Source organism: Pseudonaja textilis, chromosome 5 (genome assembly GCF_049901715.1).
Source record: "Pseudonaja textilis isolate UNSWEBS1 chromosome 5, rPseTex1.2, whole genome shotgun sequence".
Classification (NCBI taxonomy): domain Eukaryota; kingdom Metazoa; phylum Chordata; class Lepidosauria; order Squamata; family Elapidae; genus Pseudonaja; species Pseudonaja textilis.
In genome coordinates, this window is record NC_141994.1 from 54,755,802 (window position 1) to 54,783,404 (window position 27,603).

Sequence of the window (27,603 nt, forward strand, 5' to 3'; positions counted from 1 at the left end):
CAGTGCAAGAATCATGCAGGCCAACTATGGAAATCTCACCATTTGGGAGTAAAGTGTGGAAAGCCATTTATTTTCCACTAGTTCAGGGCTGTCAAACTCGCAGCCCATGGGCCAGATGCATCATACGCTGGCCATGTCCAGTTGAGCAAAGGAGGAAAAAGTTGCAATACATCACGTGATGCCACCATGACAATGCAAGTTTGACACCCCCTGTACTAGATGAAAAGAGAATAGCTGAAAAACTCCAGAGTTTTCCACAAAGATATAGTGATTTCTATCACTCTGATTCAGCCTTATGAAAAATCTTGTTTTCAGACGTAGCCACATTTTTATATCTCTAGAGACAATTTCAATTTTAGAATGGTGTTGGGAGGAAATCTAGATTATTATGGGCTAGGTGACAGGCATATTTATCAAATATTTATATTTACAAATATTTATATTTTTCCCCATATATATCAGAGACATTTGCTTATCAAGAACAATTCTGTTACATCACCTCAAGAGGGAGCCAAAGAGATTTTGTTCCCACAAATTAGGTTGCTGGGTTACTAATGTCTGCGTATGTTTTCTTGCAAGTTAAAAAGGAGGAAGAAAGAAACTGTGAGAGAGAAGAGGTCTAGATCGGCATAATGTAAGTAATCACCCTTCAAGATGTTACAATTTTATGTTTGTTTTTAAAGGGTTGCACAGATCACATACTTCAAAAACAAAAAACCCATACACCTCCCAAATACCGATTCCTATAGGCAAATATCTATTATTATTGAAAAGTTAAAGATATATTGCGCACACTTTCACTGTCCTAACACTTTATTCATTTATCTGTACTAAATAAAGCTTCAAGTAAACAAAGAAACCAAATAGTGAAATGAAAGAGAAGTGCACAGATAAAACAGTTGTCAGCTAAAGACTTGCACATCTAATTAAACAAGAACCTACTACATCACAAGACTTTTTCTATACCAGTATAGCCTGGGGAGGGAAGGAGAAATATATGTTCAAAACAATGTAGAATTGCCCCCTCCCCCAGCCAAAATAAAAGCTGAATTGCAAAAAAGGAACTGGTCTGAGGGCATAAGCAGGCTGATATGTCAAAAAGGCTATTTATAGAAAAAAATAGACAAAAAAAACCATCTTCTATTTTTATAGACTTTCTCATTCTTGTTCCTAGAAAAATCATTATCCATATTATTATTATTTTATTTTTGCGGGTGCCTTCTTATTCTTTTTTAAAACACATACTGCTAAAATGGCCATTTACCAGGGATATAACTTGCTCCTTGGGAGTTCCTTGAAATCACATCTTAACACACAGGAACCTTGCTTCTTTTTCCTAATGCATGAATAACCAGGATAACCATGCAACATCTAACCTGCTCATTTCATAATTAGGCTCCTAGTAGATCAATATATTTTGAACTACTGATAATCTACTACAAAACAATTAGAATAAGAATAAGTCTTAACCAAAATGCAATTTTGTGGTTTTTAAACTAGTGGAGAACAGTCAGAGGTAGAATAAATAGAATTAGTATAAATAAAGCAAAAATCATTTTTCAAAAGTACGGAATGGGAAAGACTCAATAGGAAGAATTATATCCCTTTTAGCATATATGAAATCTACAGAGAATGTTATTAGTGACCATGTTAGTGAGCAGTGGATGTTATTATTGGGAAAGAGTTGTCAATCAATCAGAATAGAGCTGGAAGAGATATTGGAACATTGCTATCATGTCACCCCTAGTCCTTCTTTTCTCTAGAGTGGCCATATCCAATTCCTGCAACCATTCTTCATACGTTTTTGTCTCCAGGCTTTGATCATGTTAGTTTTTTTCTTCTATGCACTTTTTTCAAGTCTCAATATCTTTTTTTGTAATGTGGTGACCAAAACTGGATGCAATAGTCCAGGTGTAATCTTACTAAGGATTTATAAAGCGGTACTAATACTTCATGTGATTTTGATACTATGCCTCTGTTTATACAACCAAGGATATTAGCTTTTTTGGCTACTGCTGCATATGCTGGCTTATCTTTTTTTTTTTTTTGTAAATTTTATTTGAGTTTTCACAAAAAAAATACAAATAAAACATCTTTTTTGAAAGTAGCATAATGCCGGGTTACATTTCTTCGTACAGACACAAATTCAATTTCATGCTCATTTTTATGTTCTATTCCATATCTTATTACTGTTTTATATTTTCTACATAGCTTCTCCCCTCTTTTAATTTTCTCAATTTTATTTTAATTATCTTATCTCAATTCAAATCATTATATTTATACTTTTTGTCTGTCCTGTTTCAATTTCATATTATCTTTTCTCATTAAACAAAGGTTCTCCTGTAGTTGCTGATTGGAGTATGACACCTTTATATCTTTTAATTTTATCCATTTAACTCTTATTTAAGCTTCAGTATATACCTTAGAGTTATAACATTCAATATAATACATAACTTCCATTCGGATTCTGCTTGGTACATTCTTAAAATACACACTATATTCTTTTAAAAAAAGATAATAAATATATGTAATTAAAACAACACATTCCATTCCAATTCAATTCTATCATTAATATTAATATTCATTAAAATCTTAACTTCTTTAACATTACTTTTAAATTAAATATCATACTATGGGAACAGTTATAAGCTTTCCATAATTAATTCCCCCCCCTTTCACTTATATTTTATAAACATTAACTAATTAAAATGTTCCCATCCCTTCCTAATTCAATTTTCTCATTTATTTTATTAACAAACATTTCACTAGATTACAGTAACTATTTTATCCCTCATTTTAATCATACATTGTTTCCAATTTTCTAAAATTATTTCTATTGCTAATATAACAATACAATTCTTATGTACCTTTACAGAATCCCTTTTTCAGTTAAATTTTCACCCATTATCTCTAAATAGGCCCTGTTTCTCTATATCTTGTTTCTGTCCTTTGTAACTTCTTTTCCTTTCCTTCTTCCTTCTCTTCTTTTCTCTCCTCTTTTTACCCCCTTATCTCTCTACCTCTATGACTCTCTACTGTATTCCCCTTTTCTGTTGCTTTCCAATATTATACTTATTTTTCAAACAATTTTTCTTTTCTTTGGTTGTTTTTTTAAGTCTTAAATTCTCCATTCTCTTTCCCCACTTTCCTTTTTCTTCCCCACATAGCATTACTTGTTCATTAAAGATGGCTTCTTCTTTGTCTCAGTCTTCTTGTTTTGCAGACGTTTCTTGTTGTTTCTCATAGTTCCAAATCTCCATTTCTAAGAATTGAAAAACAAAGCCAAAAGAACCCCTCCCTTCTTGTGCATCTTCTTTGTACTTTTTAAGTTCCATTTTCAATTCATCCAGAAGTAGTGCCATTGTATAAATTTTTAAACAACCACCCAATTAATTTTAGTCATTCAAATGCAATAACCAAGAATCCAAAGATCACCAAGTAATCCAAATACATGCAAGCTGTTTCTTTTTTGCTCTTTTTTTTCACTTTTTTTCACTTTCTCTTCCTGGGGTTCTACTATTTAGTTGCCAAGTTTCAGTTAAATGTATCTTTTAGAAGTCCTTTTATTCTTTTTCTCTCCTTTCCTGCTTATAAAAATTTTTAGTGTCCAGAAATCTTTATTATCCATTTGACATTTTGTTTTATTTTCAGCTTAATTGCCTGTTGATGTCAAAGCAGATGTTTTTTCCGATTTCTTATTTAAGTCTCTTAGTTGTTGGTATAGGGAAAGGGAGAGAAGAAAAAAAAAACCAAACCTTTCCCTTTTCACTTTCCTTCGCTGCTTCAGAATCTTCTTTGGGAACGATGTTATTTTTTTTTAATTTAAATTCCAGGGTACCTTAGTTGTTGCTTTTGCAATTTAACCTGGTCAGCCAAAACTTTCACTTCTTATCTTCCTCCTGCATATTCTTTTTCAGTCGAGTTCTTCTTTGTGGTGGCCATTTCTGACCACCGCTGCAACCGCCTTCAGGAAAGGAAGTAATGGCCAGCTGAGGAGGAGAGATGCAGCTCTCCTCAACCCTGCTGGCAGTCTCCCCCCTCTTCACCACCTCTACGGGGTGGCTTAGCCCCGAAACCAGCTGGCTCAGGGTGCTCCAGTGGCGAGCCCAGACTGAAACCACGAACGATTGCAGATTTCTATCTATCACCAAAGAAGCTCAAACCGGAAGCCCCATATGCTGGCTTATCTTTAAGTGATTGTTCACTAGCACTCCAAGGTCCCTCTTACTGAGTTGTGCATGTTAATATTTTCCATAAAGTTTGAGATGTAAGAAGGCTTCTAACAAAATATTGTGCCCGATTATTGAGCAATTGAGGATATCTCATTTTGCTGAAATTTCTGATTCAGCTCTTTCTTTTAGAAAAAAAATGTTTTCATACCATATGCTTATTTTCTATTTTTATTTTGATCTCTCTCCATCACAGAAGCAGTCGGCCACATTCTCTGATCAGAAATATAGATAGTAATGTAGTTATTTGTCCTATTGAATCTCTGCGAATATCTAGTTTCAAAAAGCTGAAATATATTTTGACAATGAAAATATATTGAATGAATGAAAATCAAAACTTGAATAAATTCACAATTCTTTTTTACACTTTAGTTTGTATTCTCTTTCTTTCATCTGAGCAGTTTCTGGTTTATATCTAAGTTTTAGAGGTCAAGGATAATTTTTTTGAATTGGAATACTCCAAACTGCAGTCAAAAACCATGATTTGTATCAAAATGCAATGAAAAACTATCACACTGACAACAGATGTAGTCTGACTCTTGCAATATCAATGCCTATTGTGATAACACAGACAGACATATAGATAGTAATTACAAGTTTGCTAATCTGTTCTCAATTCCCAGTTAATTTATCCATGGAAACTTTTGCTTGCAAAAAAAGTGTTCAAATCTTCAGTGATGCATATTATTCTTATATCTTAAGCTTTCTAGTCAACACCTACCTTCTTCAACAAGAGGAAGCCTACAGCTCCAATTAGTTCAATTATATTAGAGGCCTATTTATATACAACCAGAGGGCATCACATTAAGGAAATACAATTTATGGTAAATAAAATTTACCCAACATTAGATCATTCATTATTTCAGAAACCATGCCATTGTTATTTGCATGCTATACTCCAGATTACAAATTGCTGTTATCTATAATGGTAGCATCGCCCAGTGGATTTGATCAAAACAAGCACTTGGATAAAGTCTTCAAATATTCTGAGCATTTAATGTACATTTTCTTAGCAATACTTATTTACTCATCCTTTTTAACAACTGAATAAAGTAACTCAGCAGTATTCTCAATATATTGCAAATGATGGGGTTCAGGAGAAGAAGGTTAGCGTATTAAAGGCACCTTGTAAGTTGGTGACAAGATCTAAGCAGGGGACTCCAGGCCTCAGTTTGTCAATTGCGAACTACAAATATTCCTTGGGGGTTTTGTAATATTTTGTCTGCTACTTGTATATTTGTATAGTAAGAATCATGGACATCTAAATAGTCACAGTTGTTTTTCATTTTAATCACTCTTTTAGACTTATTTACATTCAATCCCAAATCTTCCTATTTCCCCCCTTCCCTGTCATTCATTAATGCTACATTAGGCATTAAGTCTTTATACAATGTGCATTTGCCACCACTTAGGTTCTGCCTCGCTTCACAGACAGGCACTCCATAAAGAAGAGGCTTGTATGTGGGAAAACACCTGTGCTCGTTCTCTCTGTTTATAGCAAGGCCATCAACTTGCAGACAGCTTTGATCTGCCTTTCTGTTATCAGTTCTATGCATTTCAAACATGTTGCATGCATCATAATAAAAAGGGAGAAAGAGCAGGATGTAAAACAAGGCCTTGCTTTATTCTTTAGACCAATGCCTGGCAGAGCCACACAGAGGAGCACCTGAAAAACCAAATGCAAAGGAAAGCGATATTATCTTTTATCTGGCTGAGAGTAAAAGGGGGAAATTGTCCTCTTAAAAGAGAGGGGAGGTGGGGAACAAGCATGCTGAGGTGAAATGCTTTTTTCTAAAGTGTCCATTCATTTCTGAAGAAAACAGTGGGAGTGAGGTTATCCTGCCTCTTAGCTTTAGATAGCCATATTCATAGCAGGTAGTGAATCTCCCAGCAAATAAAGCACACATTGATTTCTTTAAAAATAGATATTTAGCCATTACTACTTGCCTGATATATGTGTATGTGTGTGTGTGGTTTTTTTTATGTGTCGTGATTTAATAAGCCCCGTGAAAAGCTTGAAAGTTGCTTTGACAAAGCCAACAATTTTGAACCTTTAGTGTCTGTGTGCATCTATTTTTAAATGAAAGCATAGTTGTACTCATATTTTATATTAGGTAATTGCATTCTATGGCAAATTTCTAAAATTGCTACAAGAATGGACATGACCCTTAAGATTTCAGGAGGCAGAGAGGCTGGAAAGAATAAAAGAGCCAGCAAAGAAGCTGCTTACAGATAATAAACAGGGAGGAAAGTACATTTCTATTTTTACATGCATCATAATTATAGGTACATTAAGCAACACAGGTTGGCAATTTGCTTTTCTTAGGTGAAGAAAGGTATGTCCTTGGCATACATATTGTGAAGTTAGCCCATTTTATTATTTATAAGAAATGTACTTTATCACATATATGTAGTGTTTACATCAAAGGGGGGGTGGGGAAAAGGTATGATGTGTGAAGGACATCCTTTCTCTCACTTAATATGTTGCTATTGCTTTAGACTATTTTTTTCCTCTGGCAAATTTTACATGGTTTCATAGTAGGAAAAACAGAGTAGGAAGCTATCTTCTGCTGAGTTAGAATCCATAAATTTTCTGAACCAGAATTGGTCAACAACAGTCTTCTTTGGGTTCAGGTAGGATTTTTTCCCAGCCCTACCTGGAGATGCCAAGAGCTGAAAATAAACCTAGTTTGTTGACCCTTGTTCTTATAAAGTTAAACATCTGGGAACAGACTTGTGCACATTGTTTTGTTCAGTCTAATTTAGAATGTAGAAGCAGTTATTCAGAAATAATAGGTGCTTATGAAGTAATTCTGATCCTTCAGCAAGAAGATGGCCAATGATTAGTCAATAAACTACAAATGGCAGCTTTCTCAGTGAAGAATTGCCCTATAGTCCATTCGTGTATCTAGCCTGGCCAGTAAATTCTTCTGGCTCCAATTTTTTAGCTGTATAGATTTGGTTCACAGAGCATTCTAAACCATAGTTTAACAATATGCAAACCACAATGTTTGGGTTTGTCATAAATTCATTGTATGAATCAACCAAATTCCATTCTGGTTTAGTTTGATATGAAAGCTGTGTCTGAATATATCCATGTAATCATAATTATGTCTTGATTTTGCATTTTAGGCCTTTCAGTTCTGACTTGTTCCTGCCTTCTGGCTTGTTCCTGGTTTCTGGATTCCCATTCCTAACACTGTTCAATTATTGACCTAACTGAACAAGCAATTATTTCCCACATGTTCTGTTTTAAGCAGGTCTTAATCATATCCTTTGACCTAGACCTGTGATGGTGAACCTATGGCACGTGTGCCGGAAGTGGCATGCAGAGCCATCTCCGCCAGCACGTGAGCCATTGCCCCAGAGCAGGTCCACTGCGCAGATGTGCATTACTGCCTGTCCGCCAGCTGGTCGGGTAGCTGCCGTGCATGTGGGGGGCACATGCAGGAGATGCACATGCATGTGCAGAGATGTGTGGCATGTACAGGGGGTCATGCACACATGTGCAGGGGGCGTGGGGGTCCCCGTGTGCATTGCCTTATGGCAGGGGTGGGATTCTACAGGTTTGCACCTATTTGCTAGAACTGGTTGTTAACATTCTAAGCAGTTCGGAGAACTGGTTGTTAGAAGAAATTACTGGCCTAATCTTGTAAGGAAGGCAGGAAGGAAACTTTCTGTGTTGCTTACAGAAACTGCCTCTCCATTAACTCTTATTACATTCTTGGCAGGACTAGACTTCCGGTCTCTGGAACTTCTCTAGAGTTTTTTTCCTCCTTTGCTGGTACTTTGCTTGTGTGGAGTGACCATTCAAAGTTACAATGGCACTGAAAAAAGTGACTTATGACCGTTTTCACACTTATGACTGTTGCAGCATCCCGACAGTCATGAGAGGCCAGGTGAGGAGATGCGTGCCTCAATGTGAATGATGTTGAGTTGGCCATGCCTAGCCAGTCACATGACCACCAAGCCATGCCCACCAACTAAGTCACGCTCACAGAACTGGTTGTTAAAAAATTTGAATCCCACCCCTGCCTTATGGGTGCTGGTGTGCGCGCACACTTTTGGCACGCAAGGACAGAAAGGTTAGCCATCACTGACCTAGACAATTCCACAAAAACTGCAGTATTTCTGACATTAAACTTTTGTGGAATTATTTTTCTTATTAACTGGGCTATGTTTTCTAATGCATGGTAATTCAGGACCAAGAAACTTCATACCTATCTTCCACCAGGGAAATTTTTTAAAAAAAAATATCATTTCATTAGTAACTTAAAGAATAAATTTGTATTAAATCAAGAAAGGTGCTTGGGCTGTTATCTGTTCAGGGTGTTGACAACAAGCCCAATAGACAAAAAGTCCATTCAGACAATTATCAAAATAATTTAAAGAACTGCATGTGGCTATTTCTACTGATAGTTCATTTAAGGGTTTTCTCTCATAATTGCACCAATGACAGCATACCAGAAAGCTTGCTTTGTGCATAGGCTATACCTAGACCGCAGGTGATTAATTTTTAAAAAAAGAAATTTTAGCATAGTTTTCAAGCCTTATTGCATATTATCAATAACTGTCAAGTGAACAGAGTTTCAAATTTCATCCAAATTAAAGTAATCAGAACTGCAAACTGGAAGCAGGGGCAGGAATACATGATGCGATGACCCAGGGTGGGATATAAAATAAACACAGTCACAAAAAACAGGTAAAGCCCCCTTTTATTCCTTCACTTTGCTTCTAAGCTCCAAATATCCTTGACTGCAGACAAAAAACTCCCACACAAGCAGTTACAAGAAGAAAGAAATGCATTTAAATTATAAAAAGTAAAAAAAACCACACAAACTAGACAAGATAAGGTCTTGAAGACGTCCACAGATATCAGAATATACACTGGGAAGGACACCAAATTCAGAGAGGAACCATCAACTAGAGATACTTCCACGCTTTGTTTCCAGCACTCGCCCATACGCATGTTCGTCCTCTTATTCAGTTGTCACAGCCGCAGCCCATGAAGAGGATCAAGGCCCTCTCCTTCCCAGTAGACCACGCCTCTCCCTTATCCTCTCCTCCCTGCGTACCCTAGGATGGAGAGGGGATGAGCCTGGGTCCTCCTCTGACTGCCCAGCCAGCCTCTGCCCTTTCCCAGCCTCCTGCACAACCTCTGGAGCCACACTTCCATTCCCTGTCGGCTATTCCTCCTCTCCCTCAGAGTCAGTCTCCACCAGGGGCATGACACATGGCATGCTATTTCAGATTTACATACACATAGTCGCCCCTTATTGTATCACTACAGTATCTAGCTTACAGAAAGAAACAACAATTGAAAAGATTTTGCAGCGGACATAAGGAAGTGTCCCACTGACTTTAAATGAAATTTTCATATGTGTATGAACTTTTAGAACTCCTCCCCACTTATCTATAAATATATACAGATATACAAATACATTTAGCTATTTTCATTTGATTGTATGCATATGTGGTATTTGGATTGCATACAAAGCCCGTAGAAAAAGTGATGACTGAATGAAGTATAAGAAAAATAATTCCACCCATCTATCTCCCCTATTCCCTTCGCTTCCTTTCCTTCCTGGTAATGAAAACAGGCAAGGCTGCGACAACATTTTTTATATGATATTGCATACAGACAACTATTCTTTCAGCTTGCTCTTTTAAATGACACTCTAAACACATCAGCATTTGTTACACTTTATTATTTTTTTCTAAAAATTCCACAGTGAAATGTTGAATACCCTGCCTTAAAAAGTGAGCCTATGTTATTATTATGTTCCCATATAATCCAAAAACATTTTTTATCACGTCTACATTTTAAAAATATTGAAAAAGGAAGAAAAGTTTGAGTTGTTAAGTATACAACACTGCTAAATCAAGCTTTCAGTGAATGCTGTTTGTACAGTTTTTCCAAAAATAGCCAATCATGAAGGCCTGCAATAAACCGCTTACTTAAGGGTCAGTAAGTAATAGCCTGTTCTGCTACAGCTGCTAATTCAAGGGTACTTCTAGACGGAAAGCTTTTTAATGCCTCTCGGTAATTGCTATTGTTTTGTAAGCTACATGTAGAATTGCAATCAACTTTCAACACTTTATGGGTGGAGCGCTTTTTAAATATGTGAAGAATATGTGTTAAAGCATCCTTAATAAACTTGCATGATTTTTTTTTATTAAAGACAAAATAAACAAACAAAAACGTTCAGGGCCACTTAAAAATTGAGTTGTAAAAACTCACACAGTTAAAGTGGGACTGACCAGAAAAGCAGATGAGAAGATATGCTCAAGTAAAGGAAGACAACAAGGGAATTCAAGGCCCTGAAATGTTGTTTGCGACAATCAAAACCACAGAAGATATTAAAATGAACCACACATGCAATCTGTTGTTCCATTTCTTCCAGTATCAGTGGAATTCTGTAAATTTTGAAAACATGTGACAGCATTAAGGAAATGATTTGATATTATATACAGGCAGCACAGTTTTTTTTCCTGCTACTTTTCCTTAACTCTGCTTTGACACTGAGTCTAATTCTCAATGTTTCTCTTCTATAACTCAGTTTGAGTTTGGTACAGAAATTATATTAAATAAGTCATATGAAATAACATTTCTCTATTCTGCATACTAGATATATGAGCAGATATAGGGTCCATCACACTTGAAGAGTGGCTATAACACAAAAGCACATCTTTTGCATGTAAATTATCCCAGATGTATCTGCAATTAAAACTGAGACAGTAACTAATGCTTAGTTCATATATCATAATAAACTATGATTTCAAAAGTGCAGCATTTGGGTTCAATATAACACTAAATCAGAACCAAACAACCACATTGTGTACTAACACAATGTGGAAACCAATTTATGAACAGACATATTAGTTTACATCAAAGGTGTCAAACTCGTGGACTGTGGCCCAGATGCATCACGCACTGGCCATGCCCACACCCGGTTTAGCAAAAAGGGAAAAAGTTGTGATATGTCATGTGACACCGCCATGATGATGCAAGTTAGACACCCCTGGTTTACATGAATAAAGTCCAATCTAATGACAGAAAATCACTTATATTAATCTTACAATGAAGCCAAGGGCTCATACAAACAAGAATCTGGGAATGAAAACAAATATTTGGGATACTGTGCAGATATGGGGAGAATGCAGTTAATGGAATGGGCAAATTATTAAAATTGTTTAATCAAGGCAGGGATGTATTTGAAGAAAGAGTAATTTAACACTCTCATTATATGACTTGCAAGTTAAGTGTATAATGCATAATGTGTAGTCTTGTGGGGGTGGGGGGGTCACAGGGCCCCTCCAAAACCATGGGACTGAACACTCCACAGACACACCTCCCAATCTTGGAACTCTTTGTCTTTTGAATTTTTATAATGTTGTTTTATAGTTTTTAAAAAAAGTTAATTTAAATTACTCCATTTTTAAAGCTTAATTTTATTGATTAAACTGTACACTGCCCAGAGGGAATTCTGGGGGATCATATAGACCTGACATATCTGAAAACTATCAGGTTGGTAAGCCTGGGTTACCTTTTTAAAAAACGAGACATTAGCAGAGAGCATCTTGTTTGGTGGGTGGGCATCCTAGTATTCCAAGATTGTTTTGGCTTCTATTGTTGTAACAGGCTGTACCAGAACTACATCGGTGAGCATATGTCATCTTTTGCTGCTGCTGATTAGCTGAATCAGTATTCCATTTCATTAATGCATAATGAAAGCAGTTAATAGGATTGGGCTTCTCAGCTCTGAATAGAAATGTGATGCTAATAAAATAAGAGGTCACCTCTCCTGCCTGAGAGGAAGAAACTGTGGACAATACTTTATCTTGGCAACCCCTGGAAAACAAGAGTGTTTTTAAATGTTTTTCGAAGCCAGTTGCCATTGTTATTTGTCCATTTCATTACCTGTGTTTGGTTGTGACATTTTAACTCAGCTCATCTGAGGCTCATTTTGCCTGCATTTGAAAAAAGACAGCTTTTATCTGGCTAACCTTTTGTGAAATGGCAAAGTTTTTAGTGGCCTAGCCTACTGCTATGAGGGAAGGGTTGTTTCAAATATGACATTCTCTTTTGTACACTGAAAAAAAAAACAGTTTGCTTGTTTAGTTATTTAGTTATTTCATTAAATTTCAATATTATCATCTCACTATCAAGTGACTAAAAATATTTCATATCATGCACATTTTCTTAACACAGAAATGATTAAAATTAAATACATTGAATATAACTATTAATGTATTACTTTGATCAGTTGGATAAAGATTTTATGTGCCTACAGTGTCTGTGTGAGCAACATTCCTGTATGTGTTTCTGTTTTACATACACACAAACACACAACTGTTCATCCATATTCAGTCTATTTACATAAATAATGTACCAACGTGAGCAATGTCCCCAAAGAAGAAAAGAAAGAAGTGGAGATGGTAGGCACTGTGTAAATTGCTGACTTTTTGATTTTACATACCTCATCACATTTCTTTTCCCACTTTATATATATATAACATTGGCAACTCTGATTTTGCTGCTCTCCTATATTTCTCCAGGGCACTTGACCAATTAATTCCTTCCTTTCCTAAGTATGGTTGACCGTGACATTGGGACAACCGCCTCTTTCCAGTTCAGCCTGGTTTTTACATAATTCTAAGCTATATAAGCAATCTGTTTTCTGAAAAAGTAACTTATGTTTGGTCCCAATACAAACTGAGAAACAACACAGCTGTTCTCCGGATTTTCAGTTTGTTTTGCTATAAAAATACCACAATTGTTTTGCTGGGTTAAAGCTAAATCCACATACAGAACCCCAGGATTCTGCATCCAGCCTGTAGGGCAACAAAAGGTAGGAAAAAAATTATTCTTGAAACTCATTTCAAGTCAGGATTCAAGGATCAGTCTTGTTAAATGTGAAATCAGCAGAATAAGAAAGCAATATATGTAGATGTTATGTAGGCTTACAAATAAACAAACAAACAAACAAATAAATAAATAAATAGATAAATAAGAACATGCATCTCTGAAAAACAGGGACCTATGTTCACATTTGTTTATTTATTTGGTATATAAAATCAAAATGGGGCTCTTCAGGAAATGAAAATCCTTATGGTCTCTGTCCCTGCAGGGGGATATATTAGCGAGTAGCCAGCTGTCTGTTCAGCAGCTGTAAGCTTTTCTTCTATTCTCTTAAGTAAATAAGTGGACACTGTGGAAGTAAGAATGATTTCTAAGGATAGATTGGTATGGAAAGGTATGATGGTTTGTTGGTATAAACAAGATTTAACTGGGTCTCTTTTTCATTTTCTTATCTCGGGTCTTTAATTTTGCAGGCCTGCTGTTTTTACTCTTTTCCCCTGAGTTATGAATAATACTGTTTACTCCAAAAGGAAACAGCTAGATAGGTTAGTATGTATGTTAAGTATAAACAAAAATATGAGCAACTGATTACAAAACCCCAATAATAAAAGAAGGAAAAATAACTTTTACAGTTTGATGCACACATTCACATACGAATAATTGTGCATGACAACACACTATGATCTGTCACCCATGCCACTAAATGAACATGCAGCTCATAATCACTAGTGATGTCATTCATCATTATATGAACATGCAGCTTATCCAAGGGAAGATTTGGCTGAATACTGTACAGTATGAGAATCCAATCCATTGTGACTGACTGATAGATTTTGTGCCTTTTGATTCAGTATCGACTTCTGGCAACTGCCTAGACAAGCTGCCGCAGTTTTCTTAATGACTTTCTTCAGAGAGTTTGCCCTTGCCTCCTTCTTAGGATTGTAAGTGTGTGACTGGAACAGGTCACCTGGCTGGAAAGCAGGACTAGAACTCACGGTCTTCCGGTTTCTAGCCCAATGTTTTAATCACTACACTAAACCGGCTCTTTGGTAAAATATCATTCCAATGTATTTGTTCACTCAAGCTATATTGCCTCCTTTGACTTTTCTGGGTTTGGGGCAGTCTCATTTTTTATTTCTTTTTGCCCATTCCAGGAAAAATAGCACAAACATTGCCTTTGATGATATGAGGATATTTTAAGCATGAATGATGGGAAATATATTCAAGTGGACTCTTTGTTCTAGTATGCTATTTGACATGATAGCAGTATTCCAATTGAGGGGCTGCCACAAGGAGTGGGGGGAAATCAACCTATTTTCCAAAGCACCAGAAGGCAAGACAAAAAGCAATGGATGAAAACTGAAAAAGGAGAGAAACAACCTAGAACTAAGGATACATTTCCTGACAGTAAAAACAGTCAACCAATGGAACAGCTTGCCTTCAGAAGTTGTGGGTGCTCCCATACTGGAGTCTTTTGAGAAGAGGCTGGACAGTCATTTGTCTAAAACAGCAATAGCCCTTAGACTTACATACTGCTTCACAGTGCTTTACAGCCATCTCTAAGCAGTTTACAGAGTCAACATATTGTTCCCAAAAATCTGGGTCCTCATTTTACTGACCTCAAAAGATGGAAGGCTGAGTCAACACTGAGCTGGTGAGAACTGAACTGCCGAACTGCTGGCAGTCGGCAGACATCAGAATTAGCCTGCAATATTGCATTCTAACCACTGTGCCACCATGGCTCTTAAATGGTATAGACGTTGTCAAACTTGATCGTGTCACGTGACAAATTGTGCTTTTATTGAAATGTTTTTTGTCTTTGTGGAGCCGGGCTAGGCGTGGCCTACACGTGATGCATCTGGCCTTTGGGCTTCCAGTTTGACAGCCCTGCTCTAGAGTCTCTTGCTTAAGCAGGCAGTTGGACTAGAACAGGGGTCTCCAACCTTGGTAACTTTAAGACTTGTGGACTTCAACTCCCAGAATTCTCCAGTCAGCTTTGCTGGCTGAGGAATTCTGGATGTTGAAGTCCACAAGTCTTAAAGTTGCCAAGGTTGGAGACCCCTGGACTAGAAGACCGCCAAGGTCTCTTGCAACTTTGTTATTCTGTATTCCTTGAAGTCAATATTGTTTTATTTGGCGACAATTCAGATTTTAGTGTTTCCTATCACTTTCTCCCAGACCTCTTAAATTGCAAATACCATAACTGTATTTAGTAATTAATATGTACAAAATATACTTTCCACCACTGAACTCATACCAAATGTTTTGATGCAGTTATGTGAATTCCCATTCTTTTAGGTTTCAGTGAACAGTGAAATTTGTTTGCATTTGGACATTCCATATATAAAACCGGGCTTGATTTTTCAAACACACACCCAGAACTAAAGGTTATCTAAAGAAAGGGAAGAAAAAAATGGGCCCTACAAAACCTGAACTGAAATAATTTCCCAGAACTTGAAGGCTTTCAGAATAGACGGACTACAGCATGTTGTTCTGACTTGATTAAAGCTGAAAAGTTGATTTGACATCCTGTTGTCAAGGAGACCAGTTCATACTGAAAGAAAACAAGTTGTGATCCTATCAGTCAAATGATTCAAGTGACCTTAGGAAACAAAAATAATAAAGGTAATAAAGGTTCAATTTTCAAAGCTCTGCTTTCATGAAAATGAAGGAAGGCGTAAATGAAGCTCTTCATATTCATTTGAAAACAGTTTTCAATCTGGAATGCATAAAATGCAGCTTCTTCTCCAACGCTGTCACGTCAAACCCTTGAAGTCAGTTATACATATAATGCTTCCACATAGCATTCATTATCAGCATTCATAAGAACCATGAGAATTGCAAAAATGAGCACTAGCAAGGCTTCTTGAGTGACAGGAGATGATGCTTGAGACATTTCTCAAGCATAGCAATACTGAGTCTACACAGGATTGTGTGTATCCCACAACACCCACCAACAATTTGTGTGTCAAGAATAAAAACACAAAATGCATTTTCCTTGTACTTCAGTAAATTGTATAATCTCTTCTGCTACCCAAGAATCAGAGTTTCAAAGGATTATGAAATCAGCACTCCCACAGAGAGTTTTCTATATTTTGACAATTTATTTTATTTACCCATGATGGACATGAAATGAATTTTCCTTTCCACTGCCACCATCTGTAGCGATACAAGAGGGGAAATAAAGAAATGCAATATATAATGTATACAGCTCATAAATACCATGGATATGGCCTCTAGAACTATTCTAATAGTTGCCATCAGATGGTATATTCAGCAGTAGCAGAAGTGGAAACTGGCTAAACATTCAGGGAGTATATCCATTATTAATTAGTCATCTAATGAAATGTTATTTTAATTCAATTTAAATGGAATTACATTCAGTTTTCGTCTGTTCCATCCATTTCTTCATCTACATGCTACTTACATTTGGAGAGCATTCTTCAAAACAGCAAAAAAAGTTTGTGCATTTTTATTTATTTATTTATTTGTTTGTTTATTTATTTATTCTGTGAAAAGCGTACAATACAATAGAAATAAGAATAAACGTAAGTTTAAATATAAGAAATAGGAACTAAAATTGGGGACAATAGGACAGGGATGGTAGGCACGATTATGCACTTATGCATGCACTATGTCTTGTCTTTAGGATCACGGAAGCCCTAATCTCATTTCCCCGGTTAGTTAGGAAAAAGTCAGGGAGACATCTTGTAAACTGATTGAAACAAGTCCAAGTAAGATCCCAGCAGCTGAGAGGCAAGTCTTCAGAGATGCACATCAACTCTTCTCCTGCCCTTCCTAGAGACACCCTAGATGTTGAAGAACCTCAACAACCTCACTTAGCTGTAGTAGCCAAAATGCCTATCAGTTAACAAACAACTATGTTTGAAGCAACTGCTGGACTGGATTTCTTTAAAGAAAAATTAATCTCTTCATGGCTGCCTAACAGAAGCAAAGTTTTCTTTGAATGAAGCTCAGCTTCTAAAGACTTCATGGACATTTCCATGCTGACTTCTTGGCAACTGTATGCAAACTGGTTGAAAAAACTTGTTACTAATCTGCATCCAGCTGAGGGGATGAATTTGGTTATTCTTCAGTTTTCAGTACTTTGTTGTTATTTTTACTTCTCTAAAGTTCTAAGATCCATTAACAGACACTCTAGAGTGGGGTCTAATGTCACAACAATGAATTTGTTCCCCAGTATGAGCTTCATTTCCTGAAAGCTTCTGTCAAAAATTCACCTCAGAAATCTGGAACAATGTCACAACTGCTGTTTGTTTCTAGCAAATAAAATGCTTCTGGCACTCTCCATATTATTCACCTCCACACTTTTCTATGTCAATTTGCTCCAAAGTAATGGAATACTACATGTGATCAAATGTTGGCACTCTTTTTAATAACAAAGAGGCATGCAATCTCTAATGGATGAACCAGCTAGAAAAATTAGTTTAAACTGTTAAAAATCATCTTTTAAAAGCAACTACAGTAGGTTAACATTCTTTTTTCTGTTTTTAGTCATTTTTAAAAGTTGTTTTAATGAAATTATAAATATATACAAACTGAATATACCACACATAAGAAGGAAGATATTTTAACCAGTTGTAGTCAGAACATATTTGGATTTCAGAAGGTATGTTCTGTGTGATATGGTGGCCATGAGGGACTTTTCCATTCACAAAATGATTGTCAAGCCAAAATGGTGGCTGCTTTAGCTAAAACAAAGAATTCTGTTTTGTATACTATACATCTACATATATTCACTAGAAACAAAATAAGTTTAAAGTATAAACTTCTGAACAGAGATATAGAAATGTACTTGTTTTAACTGATTAAAAGGAAAGGGATTAAAAAGGAAAACAACTATGTCATAATTTCCCCATGTACTAAGGAACTGCCATTTTGTGGCAGTATCTATATTTTGAAATAATTTACAATTTAAACTGAGTTTTGTCTTCTAGAAGCTATTGAATGTTTGGAAATTGTTGAACATTTCTGGATGGCCTAGGTCCTAGAGTGATACATGATACTTAAGACAGATGACTGTATTATGATTTTCCACTTTTATCATTTTTTAAATTTGGATGTTTCATTATACTAAACAGTCAACATTAAGTATTTCAGACAGAGCATAGAAAATGAATATATGAGAAGAGACTACTTTGAAGGTTAATCAGAGGGAACCAGAGAAAACTAAGCTTTATAATTAATATAGTAGCAAAGACCTATTAAGACGACAGAAAAATACTATTTGACTAAGGCTGTTTCAGTTTAATTGTGGTCATAAGACAAAAGCTACCTGTATTGTTTGTATTATTTTTTTATCTATTTGTAAACTTTAGAAAATTATTTTAATTCAGCATTCCATTCACTATTATTTTGGAAGTATCACTTCCCTTTAGAATTTTTTTAGAAAATGTTTTTGTGCTTTTGCCAACATTGGCCTTTCTTCAAAGTAGCAGATCTTTTCACTCAGGTATGGAGTGAACAGATGTGCTACCAATTTATTTTTTAGGGAGGGTGAAGGAGGGACGAAAGAATTGCTAAAAATCTAGATTTTAGCAAAAATTTATAAAGTGCAAAGTTCTTGAAAAAAGCAAATGCTAAATACTAAAGAACAAATAATCTGTGTCTAAGGCAGAAATAAATCAAAATCTTAAGAGGTTTTGTATCATTAACATAAATTATTGAATATCATAATATAATAACAAATGGTAATAAAAGAAAGATAACACACAAAAAATTCTTATCAATATTTTAGCACTAATTAAAATATTTCAACATCTAGAATATGGCACTTAAAATAATTAGCATTTTCTTTTTTGTAATCAGTAAAGGCTTAAAAGTGATTAAACATGTATCACTTGAGAAACTTTGTTATTTAAAATTGCAAAGGTATGACATTTGAAGATTTTGGAATTTTGTTCTTAATGGCTTTAAATGCAAGTGTCATCATTTAGCATTAAAAAGCATATTTTCAGGAAAATGGGAGGTCAGTCCTTATAAATGAAAAAAAATATTGAGAAGATAAAGCTGAAATGTCATAGCTGTATTAGTTTAACAGAAGTCATATACAAATTATAATAATTGTGAGAAACTAAAAGTGTTCCATTGAAAATTACTGTATGTATTTTGTCTCATCTGACAAATCTATTCTAACTGTGGAAGCTTTCTGAAGGAGTGTTAAGTGTCTGGGTGCTCCCCTGAGCATTGGGGGGCAAAACAGATAGTTCATTTGACAGAATTTAGAAGACATGAGGGAACTAATCATCTCCTTTTAAATGATGATGAATCGACCAGGTCCCATAGAAACAATGAAAGTTATAACACAATGTATCTTCAGACAGAGCTTTTCTTTCAGATGATAGTAAAAAAAAAAAAAACCTCAAATCTTTGGCCAAGATATTAAGCATGATATTTGCTTAAGTATTGATTGAACATTGAAGTCTTGAAGGGACATTCTGAGAGTGTAGAAACTAACCTAGTTTATTTTACCAAGTCCTGGTTGAGCTTGAAAGAGGGTGTACTATTCTTAAAACAGTGTTCATTCAACTTTCTGGTTTTGCATCAGCCAAGACACTCTCTTTGTGGAAAATCTTAAAAACATGGCTCCTGGCCTTGGGTTAAATGGTTGGGGCTTTTTTTTTGTTTGTGGTTCTTAGATTCACTTTACGTTTTTAATTCTAATTGTTATATTCTGTTTTTATGTTGTTGGTTTTATTGATATCTTCCAGAGCCAGTTGAAATTGGGCAGTATCTAAATTGAGTTAACTTAAATTATCAACTAGCCCACCAACTCAGGAAGAAATGGAACCACTGTAAACCATTGCAAAGGATTTAGAATGATACCATGGTCAATGGCATGAGCGCAATTTTCAATGAGGAATCTGGAGGCAAGTATATTAGGACATGTTAGGAGGTCTGGAATTCTACGATGACTTTATAGTCTGCTGTTCAAACAGTGGCTCACAAACAGGATGAACCACTGTGATAAGCCTGCTTAGTAAACATTTCACAGTGCTAACAAGAATCTGCTACATGACCTTCCACAAAACTGAAAAGAGAAAGTTTGTGTTCACTCAAATAGGAAGTCTGCAGAATGGGGTTATCCAGAATTCTTCAGACAGAGAAGTAAAAAATTAAATAAAGTAATTGAACAAATCAAATACATTCTAGGATCATTACAAACTCAAAGAATGTGTGATATGCCTATATTTTGGTTCATAATTTATCTGTATGAAACTTAGAGATTACAATAAAAGTACAGTTATTATAGTATTATTAAAGAAACATCACCATTTCTAAGAAATGAAAAACAGATCCAGAAGAGCCCCTCCCTTGTTGTTCCTCTTCTTTTAGCTTTTTAAATTCCATTTTCAGTTCATCAACAAGTAATGCCATTGTGAAAAAAAATTAAACAACCCAAATGTTTTTAGTCTTTCAAATAATAATTTCCAAAGGTCCCAAAGTCACCAAGCAATCCAAATAGACACAAACTGTTTCATTTAGCATTTTCTTCTTTTTATACTTTCTCTTCCTGGGGTACAGTTCAATTGCAAAGTTCCAAAGTATATCTTTTGGAAGTCTTGTTACAATTTAACTCTGATCTTATAAGTTCCAAGCAGCCTCCTCCAGCAAAATCTTAATATTAATTCTTTTCCTCTCTCTTCCCACTTATAGCAAAAATTTTTTTTTTTAATTTCAATGTTCAGAAATCTTTAATGTCCCCTTGGCTTTAGTTTTCAAATTTAATTACCTGCTGGTGCCAAAACGGGTTTTTCTGATTTCCATCTGCTATCACCGTAAGGAAGAAGAGTGAGAAAAAACAAACTTTCCCTTTTAACTTTCCTCCACCGCTTTTTCCGATCTTCGTTGGGAACAATGTATCTTTAATGAAATTAAAATTCCAGGGTATTTAAATGTTACTTGTTATCCCGGTTCAGCCAAAAGCTTTCACTTTCTCAGCTTCCTCCTGCACATTCTTGTTCGGAGGAAAGCTTCTTTGTGGCAGACATTGCTGACCACTGCTCCATGCTTTTGGAAAAGGGAGATAAGCCAGCTGAGGAGAGAGGTTGCAATTCCCCCGGACCCCTGCTGGATCTCCTCTGTCTTCAGTTACCTCTAGGGGGTAACTATTAGCCCCCAAATCTAGCTGGAGTGGGGGCACTCCAGCGGCAAGCGCAGCCAAGACCGCACACGATCGCGGATTCCTGCCGCCTCTGAAGCCTTGCAAACCAGAAGCCGCTGGAAGCCCACCAAACTGGAAGCCCATCAAAAAAGGGAAAAATAAGGTGAAAAATCGATACAATGTCAGAAAGCAACAGAAAAGAGGGTGGAGATTAAGAGGGTGGAGATCAAGGACCGGGGGTGGTGGGTAAAAGGCTAGATTGGAGAAGAAAGGAAGAGAAAAAGGAAGAGAAGTTACAAATGTTTGAAACAAGATGTAAGGAAATAGGAATTATTCAGAGATAATGGGTAAAAATATAATTAAAAAAGAAATTCTACAAAAGTACATAAGACTGTATTGTTGTATTTGAAATAATGTTAGAAAATTGGAACATTATATGATTATAAAATGGGATAAAATATTAAAAGGAATGTGTAAAATGCTTAAGATTTAATGATAGAGTTTAATTTGCTATGGATTATTCTTTTAATTATATTATAAACTTATTATTTTCTTATTTTAAAATATAGTACGTAGCTTTAGAATGTACTAAGCAGAATCAGAATGAAAATTATATATTATTTTAAGTGTTAAATTTAGGGGGAAGATATAAAGGTGTCATACTTCAATCAGTGATTACAGGATAAATTTTGTGTTAATGAGAAAAGATAATAGATAATTGAAATAGAACAGACAAAAGATACAAGTATAATGATTTAAATTGAGATGAAATAAACAAAATAGAATTAAGAGAGTGAAAAGAGGGAAGAAGCTATATAGAAAATGTAGAATGGTAAATAAGATATGAAATGGTATATAAAGTGAGCATGAATTTGATTTATGTCTGTACAAAAAGATGTAACCCGGGACTAAGCCGCTTTCCAAAAAGAATTTTTATGTTTTCGTGTTTTGTGTTTTGTTTGTGTATGTTTGTTTATTGAAAATTAATAAAAAAAATATTTTTTTAAAAAAAGAGTCCCAGATACGTGTTTTGGGTCCAGAGGCATGTTTCTCAACTGGCAAATTTGCACATCTTTATAGTTAAGAATATTATCCCTCTCATACTACATCTTGATGTGTTGATTCCCTTGGTTTTGTAACTGCTTACAATAGATTCAAAACTACCTTATCACCTTGCTGCAAACCTTAATTAGCAAATTTATGTCCCCAGTAAGCAACCTTTTAGATGAACTGGAAGAAGGGGCAAATTCTGTGTTCCATCTAATTGAGCAGGGGGCCTTCAAACTTGACAACTTTAAGACTTGTGGACTTCAACTTCCAGAATTCCTCCTCCAGTCATGTTAGCTCAGGAATTCTGGGAGTTGAAGTCCACAAATCTTAAACTTGCCAAGTTTGAAGACCCTTGTAATTGAGGAATGATAACTGATGGGACCCAGAAAGCACCTCTTTTATTTTGCTGCACCTGCTTTTGAAATATCATACCCACAAATTAGGTTGGCTGCTGATCTTTTGGAGGGCATTTAAGACCTGGCTGATCACCCAGGCCTGATGGGTTAAGAGGTCAGATAAGCCTATATGCTATTGTTATTAATATGGATATTTATACTTGGAGATTTTTAAAAATGTTTTTCTCTGTGGTGTACTGCCATTTTTATAATTATATTTATGTTTTTAACCTTTGCTTGCTGTCCAGAGCCACATATGTGAGATGGATGGATGGCCATATAAACTGAATAAAACACAGAAATAAATAACTCAGGGAGAATAATGTAAATTCTAATTCAGTATCATTAAAAATACCAGACCAGGGATGAGTGATGGCTGAGCACATGTCAAAATTCACAAGAAGTTTCATGCCCTACATCAAAAAGTAAACAGGAAAAACAAAAAGAACAACTTACCCACAAGAAGGTCCATAATTGCTGATTAGCTTGTTGTGACTCTCCCAAAAGCCCTGAGTGAAAAAAATGACAGAAACTATAACTGGTTCTTTGCATTATCAGCACTCAAGTATCCATCAGATTTCAAGAACCTTTTAAATGATCTATTGCTGCTCTAAGCAATGTTTTAGGTATCTTCAGGCAACCCTGTCCACATTTTTGCCTACTTGATTTTTTTTGCTTTTCCAGTAAGGAAGAAGTGGGATATACTTTCTTTTTGTTTTCTGTCCCTCATAAATGAAGAAGTCAGTAGTTAGTTTCTCACTGGTACAACTTCCTATAAGCATTTCACTAAAGATACTTTTACCTTCTGAATCACTGGCCCTTATGCAAAACTATCTATCCATTTTGAATGAGCAGGATTATATGCTTTATTAAAGGCTATTAAGATTTTTTTCTTTTTAAAATTCTTATTCAAAGAACATACTTATGTTTTCTGTTTTAGACTAATTCTTGTATGTATTTTAAAGCTGAAACTCATTGTATCATACAGAGATATGATTTATTTCAAAATCATATATTTCGGCAATTGATTCATGGTCTATTATGGTAGGTTCTTAAATGTGATATGACATATCTTTATTTGTTATACCAGATAACTTTGAAGTCTTGTTAAAACTCTTGTTAAATACAATCTTTTGTATTTACTTGTATTTAACAAAAATATGATTTTAAAAAATATTCTTATGTTCTAGAAACAGTCTCTTACTAGCCGATCAAAATTTTGATTTAATTAAATATCAAACTCCTCAAATTAAAACCAATGATCCCTGATGCTGCAGAAACAATAATTAAAATAATTTTAATTTATTTTAAAGTTCCTGTTTTGTGCTGATTGTGCAAATGCAAATTGTCCTGTAGTGCAAACCAGCCTTCCTGAATATGAGCATTCAACATTATGGCATCAACACCCATAATCCCAGCTAGCATAACTATGTGCTATGAATTCTGGTAATTGGCATGGAGATACCTTAAGGTGCCCATCTAGAGGTACGTTGATAGAAACAATTGGCAGAAAAGTGTAGCTTGCATCTTCAAGAGTGCAGCTGCAGTGAAAACATTGGAGAGTGCAATTATGAGAATGAAACCATTTTTTAAAAAATCTAGATACAGAGATAAAGGATTGAATCTTTGAGTCAGTCATTCTCACTCAATCCAACCCACCTTATGGGGTTGTTGTAGGGAAACTAGGTGGAGAAAGTTTTGCTGGATATGTTTGCTTTCTTAAGGTATTTGTGAAAACAATAAAGGTGAGATACAAGTAAGTAAATAAAGGAACGGGCTTTTCAAGTATCTTCCAACATAACATTTAGTGGTTGTCACTGAAGCAGTTGGTGTGAGTTTAAATGGACTCCGAGGGATGGTACAGGACAGGAAGGCCTGAAGGGACATTGTCCATGGAATACCGATGGGTTGGACATGACTTTGCGACTAACAACAATAACAAAAAAGCAAGCAGTACAGTGATAAACTTAAGAAACACTGATAAACTTCATTTATATGCTGCCACATATTTTCCAGGAGCATTTGAGTGTTTCTTGTAGCATTTGTAATTTCTAATAAAACACAAAATATTCAGATAAAATTGTCATGGAATATGAATTTCTAAATGCACAAAACTGGCTAATAAAGCAGTGGCAGAGATATTCAAATTCAAAACAAAATTAGGCTTATAATGCTGAACATCAGCAAAGAATTTCAAATGAATTGATTTACCAACATATCATTTAGTTGAATTATGATGCATTTGTTTTTCAGTGTAAACACTGGAAAGTGAAATGTATGGTTTCTAAATAAATATTTTATAGTGCCTTATTGAAACAGAGAATCAGCTGCCAAGAATTAAAGATTGGCTCTATGCAGTTTAGGGAGAGCCACTGGATCTCATCCATGCCCATGATAACATGCAAAATATAAAGCTGTGATGAAGGGAATGGAACAACTTGCCACAACCAACTTGCCATGGCCAACTCTCAATAGCCAACTTATCATGGCCAACTCACTGTGGAACACGCCCAACTCGCCATGGGAAAACTTGCCTCAAGGCAATTTACCAATTCTATTTAATTATTTAAAATAAATAAACATTATTTTAAATTTTGCAATTCATATTTCATTCTGTCCCTCATTTTGCATCCTTTCTTTAATGATTCTACTCCACCAATTCTTTGATATTAGTGTAACTCTTTTCCTACAGTGAGTTGTTCTGTGGCGAGATGGCCATGGCGACTTGTCTTGCAGCAAGTTGGCCATGGAAAGTTGGCTGTGGCAAGTTAGCCATGGTGAATTGGTCTTGGCGAGTTGGCCATGGTGAATTGTCATAGATCTGTGGTGGACACAACTTGAACTTAAATACAGAGTAAATCCAGCCATTAACCTTTTTATCCTAAACATTGCAAATGAGTCACTGTAGTTAGATCTGAAAATGACCCATCTTCCTTGTCACAATCTCCAGTTTCAACAATTCCCTTGTTTAGCAACTGTTCAGAGTTATGAACACAGACACACACACACACACACACAGACACACCCCAAGGCATTTATTTTGAAGTTCTGAAAGCCACATTCTCTCCATAACCACATAATCACATTCTGGGCATTTGGCAACCAGCTTGTTTGCAAAAACAGGATGCTCCTGTGGTCACATGATAGTGATTTTTGGCATTTTTTCTACTTTTGGGTGTTTATTTTTGACTTCTGGGGAAAAAAAACAACCAGTGGATCAATCAAATTTGCTTAATGACCATGTGTTTGTTTAATGACCACTGCAAAAAGGTTGTAAAATACCTGCTTAGCAACCACAACCATTTACAACTGTAAATATGGGCTCAATTACAGTTATAGGCAGCATCGCTTGTCCTTATACCCAATATCTTTCACACGTTGCAATACAATAGGGTAGATGTTGGCATAATATACATTTTTGTACTATCTGTAATTTCTTTAGGATATGATCAAGTCAAGCAATTGCTCACTCAAAGAATAAAGAAGAGATATTAGGGATAGGGTTAGTTAATAGGTAACTCCAACATGGCAGAAACTAGATAAATAAAGGCACTTGGAAACCAGCAAAGTATCTAACAATGTAACTATCTTCAAGTCTAGAATAGCATTTTTCAAAGCTGGCATAACATTGATCATCTACATTGCTACAAGTTAAATGGTAGGGATACCTGGCGCATCAGTGGTAAATATTGTAATAGATATATTGCATCCATACATGTGTACATGTGCAGACCATTTGCAAAGCATAAGGCTGAGAATCTGTATAGACTTTCAAAGCATTAGTTTTCAGTCCTTTAATTATGTCAATCTCCATAAAGCAGAAATAGGTGTCTTTTTAAAAGTTTTGTTTATACTGTTATATAGCCTTAAACAGTATGCAAAAATGCCTCCTCCGAAAGATCAACTAATCAATAGTAACAAATAAGAGAATAAGCATATTATGTGTATCTCTAGCATGATATGAAAATTTCTAATTTGAAAGAAAAAAAATATGGTTGTGAAAAACAACGCAAAGAGAACCATGCCACCTTTTGATGGATAGAAAAATCTATCAATTTCAAAATGTCAAAAATGGATAGATTACAAATCTCCTGAATCCAGTCCTTAATATTACTTTTCCAATTTCTCAAAATGAATCTGTGATTTCCCATGCCCAACATAGCCAAAGTTCCTCAAAATAATATCAGATATTTGGAATGTAAATTTTCCCCAAACCTACTTACATATATTAATATATTGTTTCCAAAAGATGCAAATAGGTCATAAATACTGACTATGAGGTCAAACTATATGAATCAATGACCTCTCAAAGACTGTACATCAAGCAAAAATCTCTCCAATGACCATTGTTTAAGTATATTTGTTCTTAATAAAGCAGAAATAAGCATGGAAACCAGTTGCTAGACACACATGTATGAAATTCTATCTATGCCATTCTTTCTAAAAAATAAATAAATCATGTACACAGTTTGCTTCCTTTGATCGTAATCTCTAATAGTCATCCTTTGTGGGTAATATTCTTTAATTTATATATGTGCCATTTCAAATTTTAATGCACATATACTTCTGAATTTAATAAAAACAGCTTTTCTACCCTTTAGAGTTATTGAGAAGTTAGTGTTACATAATTAAGTTAATCCTCATTTGTAAAGGCTAATTAATTAAATGCTAATTGAATCCACATATGACCATTAGCACAATGCACTCTCATTAGACAATTTTAAAAAGTTACCTTAACTAAAACCAAGCAAATTATTTTGCTTCTTATAATCTTTATAGAAAATGGAAAAAGAAGGCTATTTTGATACAACAGCATGCTTTTTGCCTGTGATTTGCATTTTCTTTGTCTGACAAAATATACAATCAAAAGCTATTGTTGCCTGTAGCATTTTACCTAAAGCTAAAATTCTATACCTATTTACTTGGGAACAAGCCCCACAT

General features: G+C 35.3%; 1 protein-coding gene across 3 annotated transcripts in view; it reads right to left on the bottom strand.

Moving 5' to 3' along the window:
• Positions 1–27,603, bottom strand: part of TBXAS1 (thromboxane A synthase 1) — a 229,176-nt gene that overhangs the window by 131,255 nt on the left and 70,318 nt on the right. For all 3 annotated transcript variants that reach the window (XM_026725639.2, XM_087934948.1, XM_087934949.1), the window contains one exon: positions 23,119–23,171. In XM_026725639.2, the coding sequence (XP_026581424.2) occupies positions 23,119–23,171 (53 nt within the window). The remainder of the gene's footprint in view (positions 1–23,118; positions 23,172–27,603) is intronic.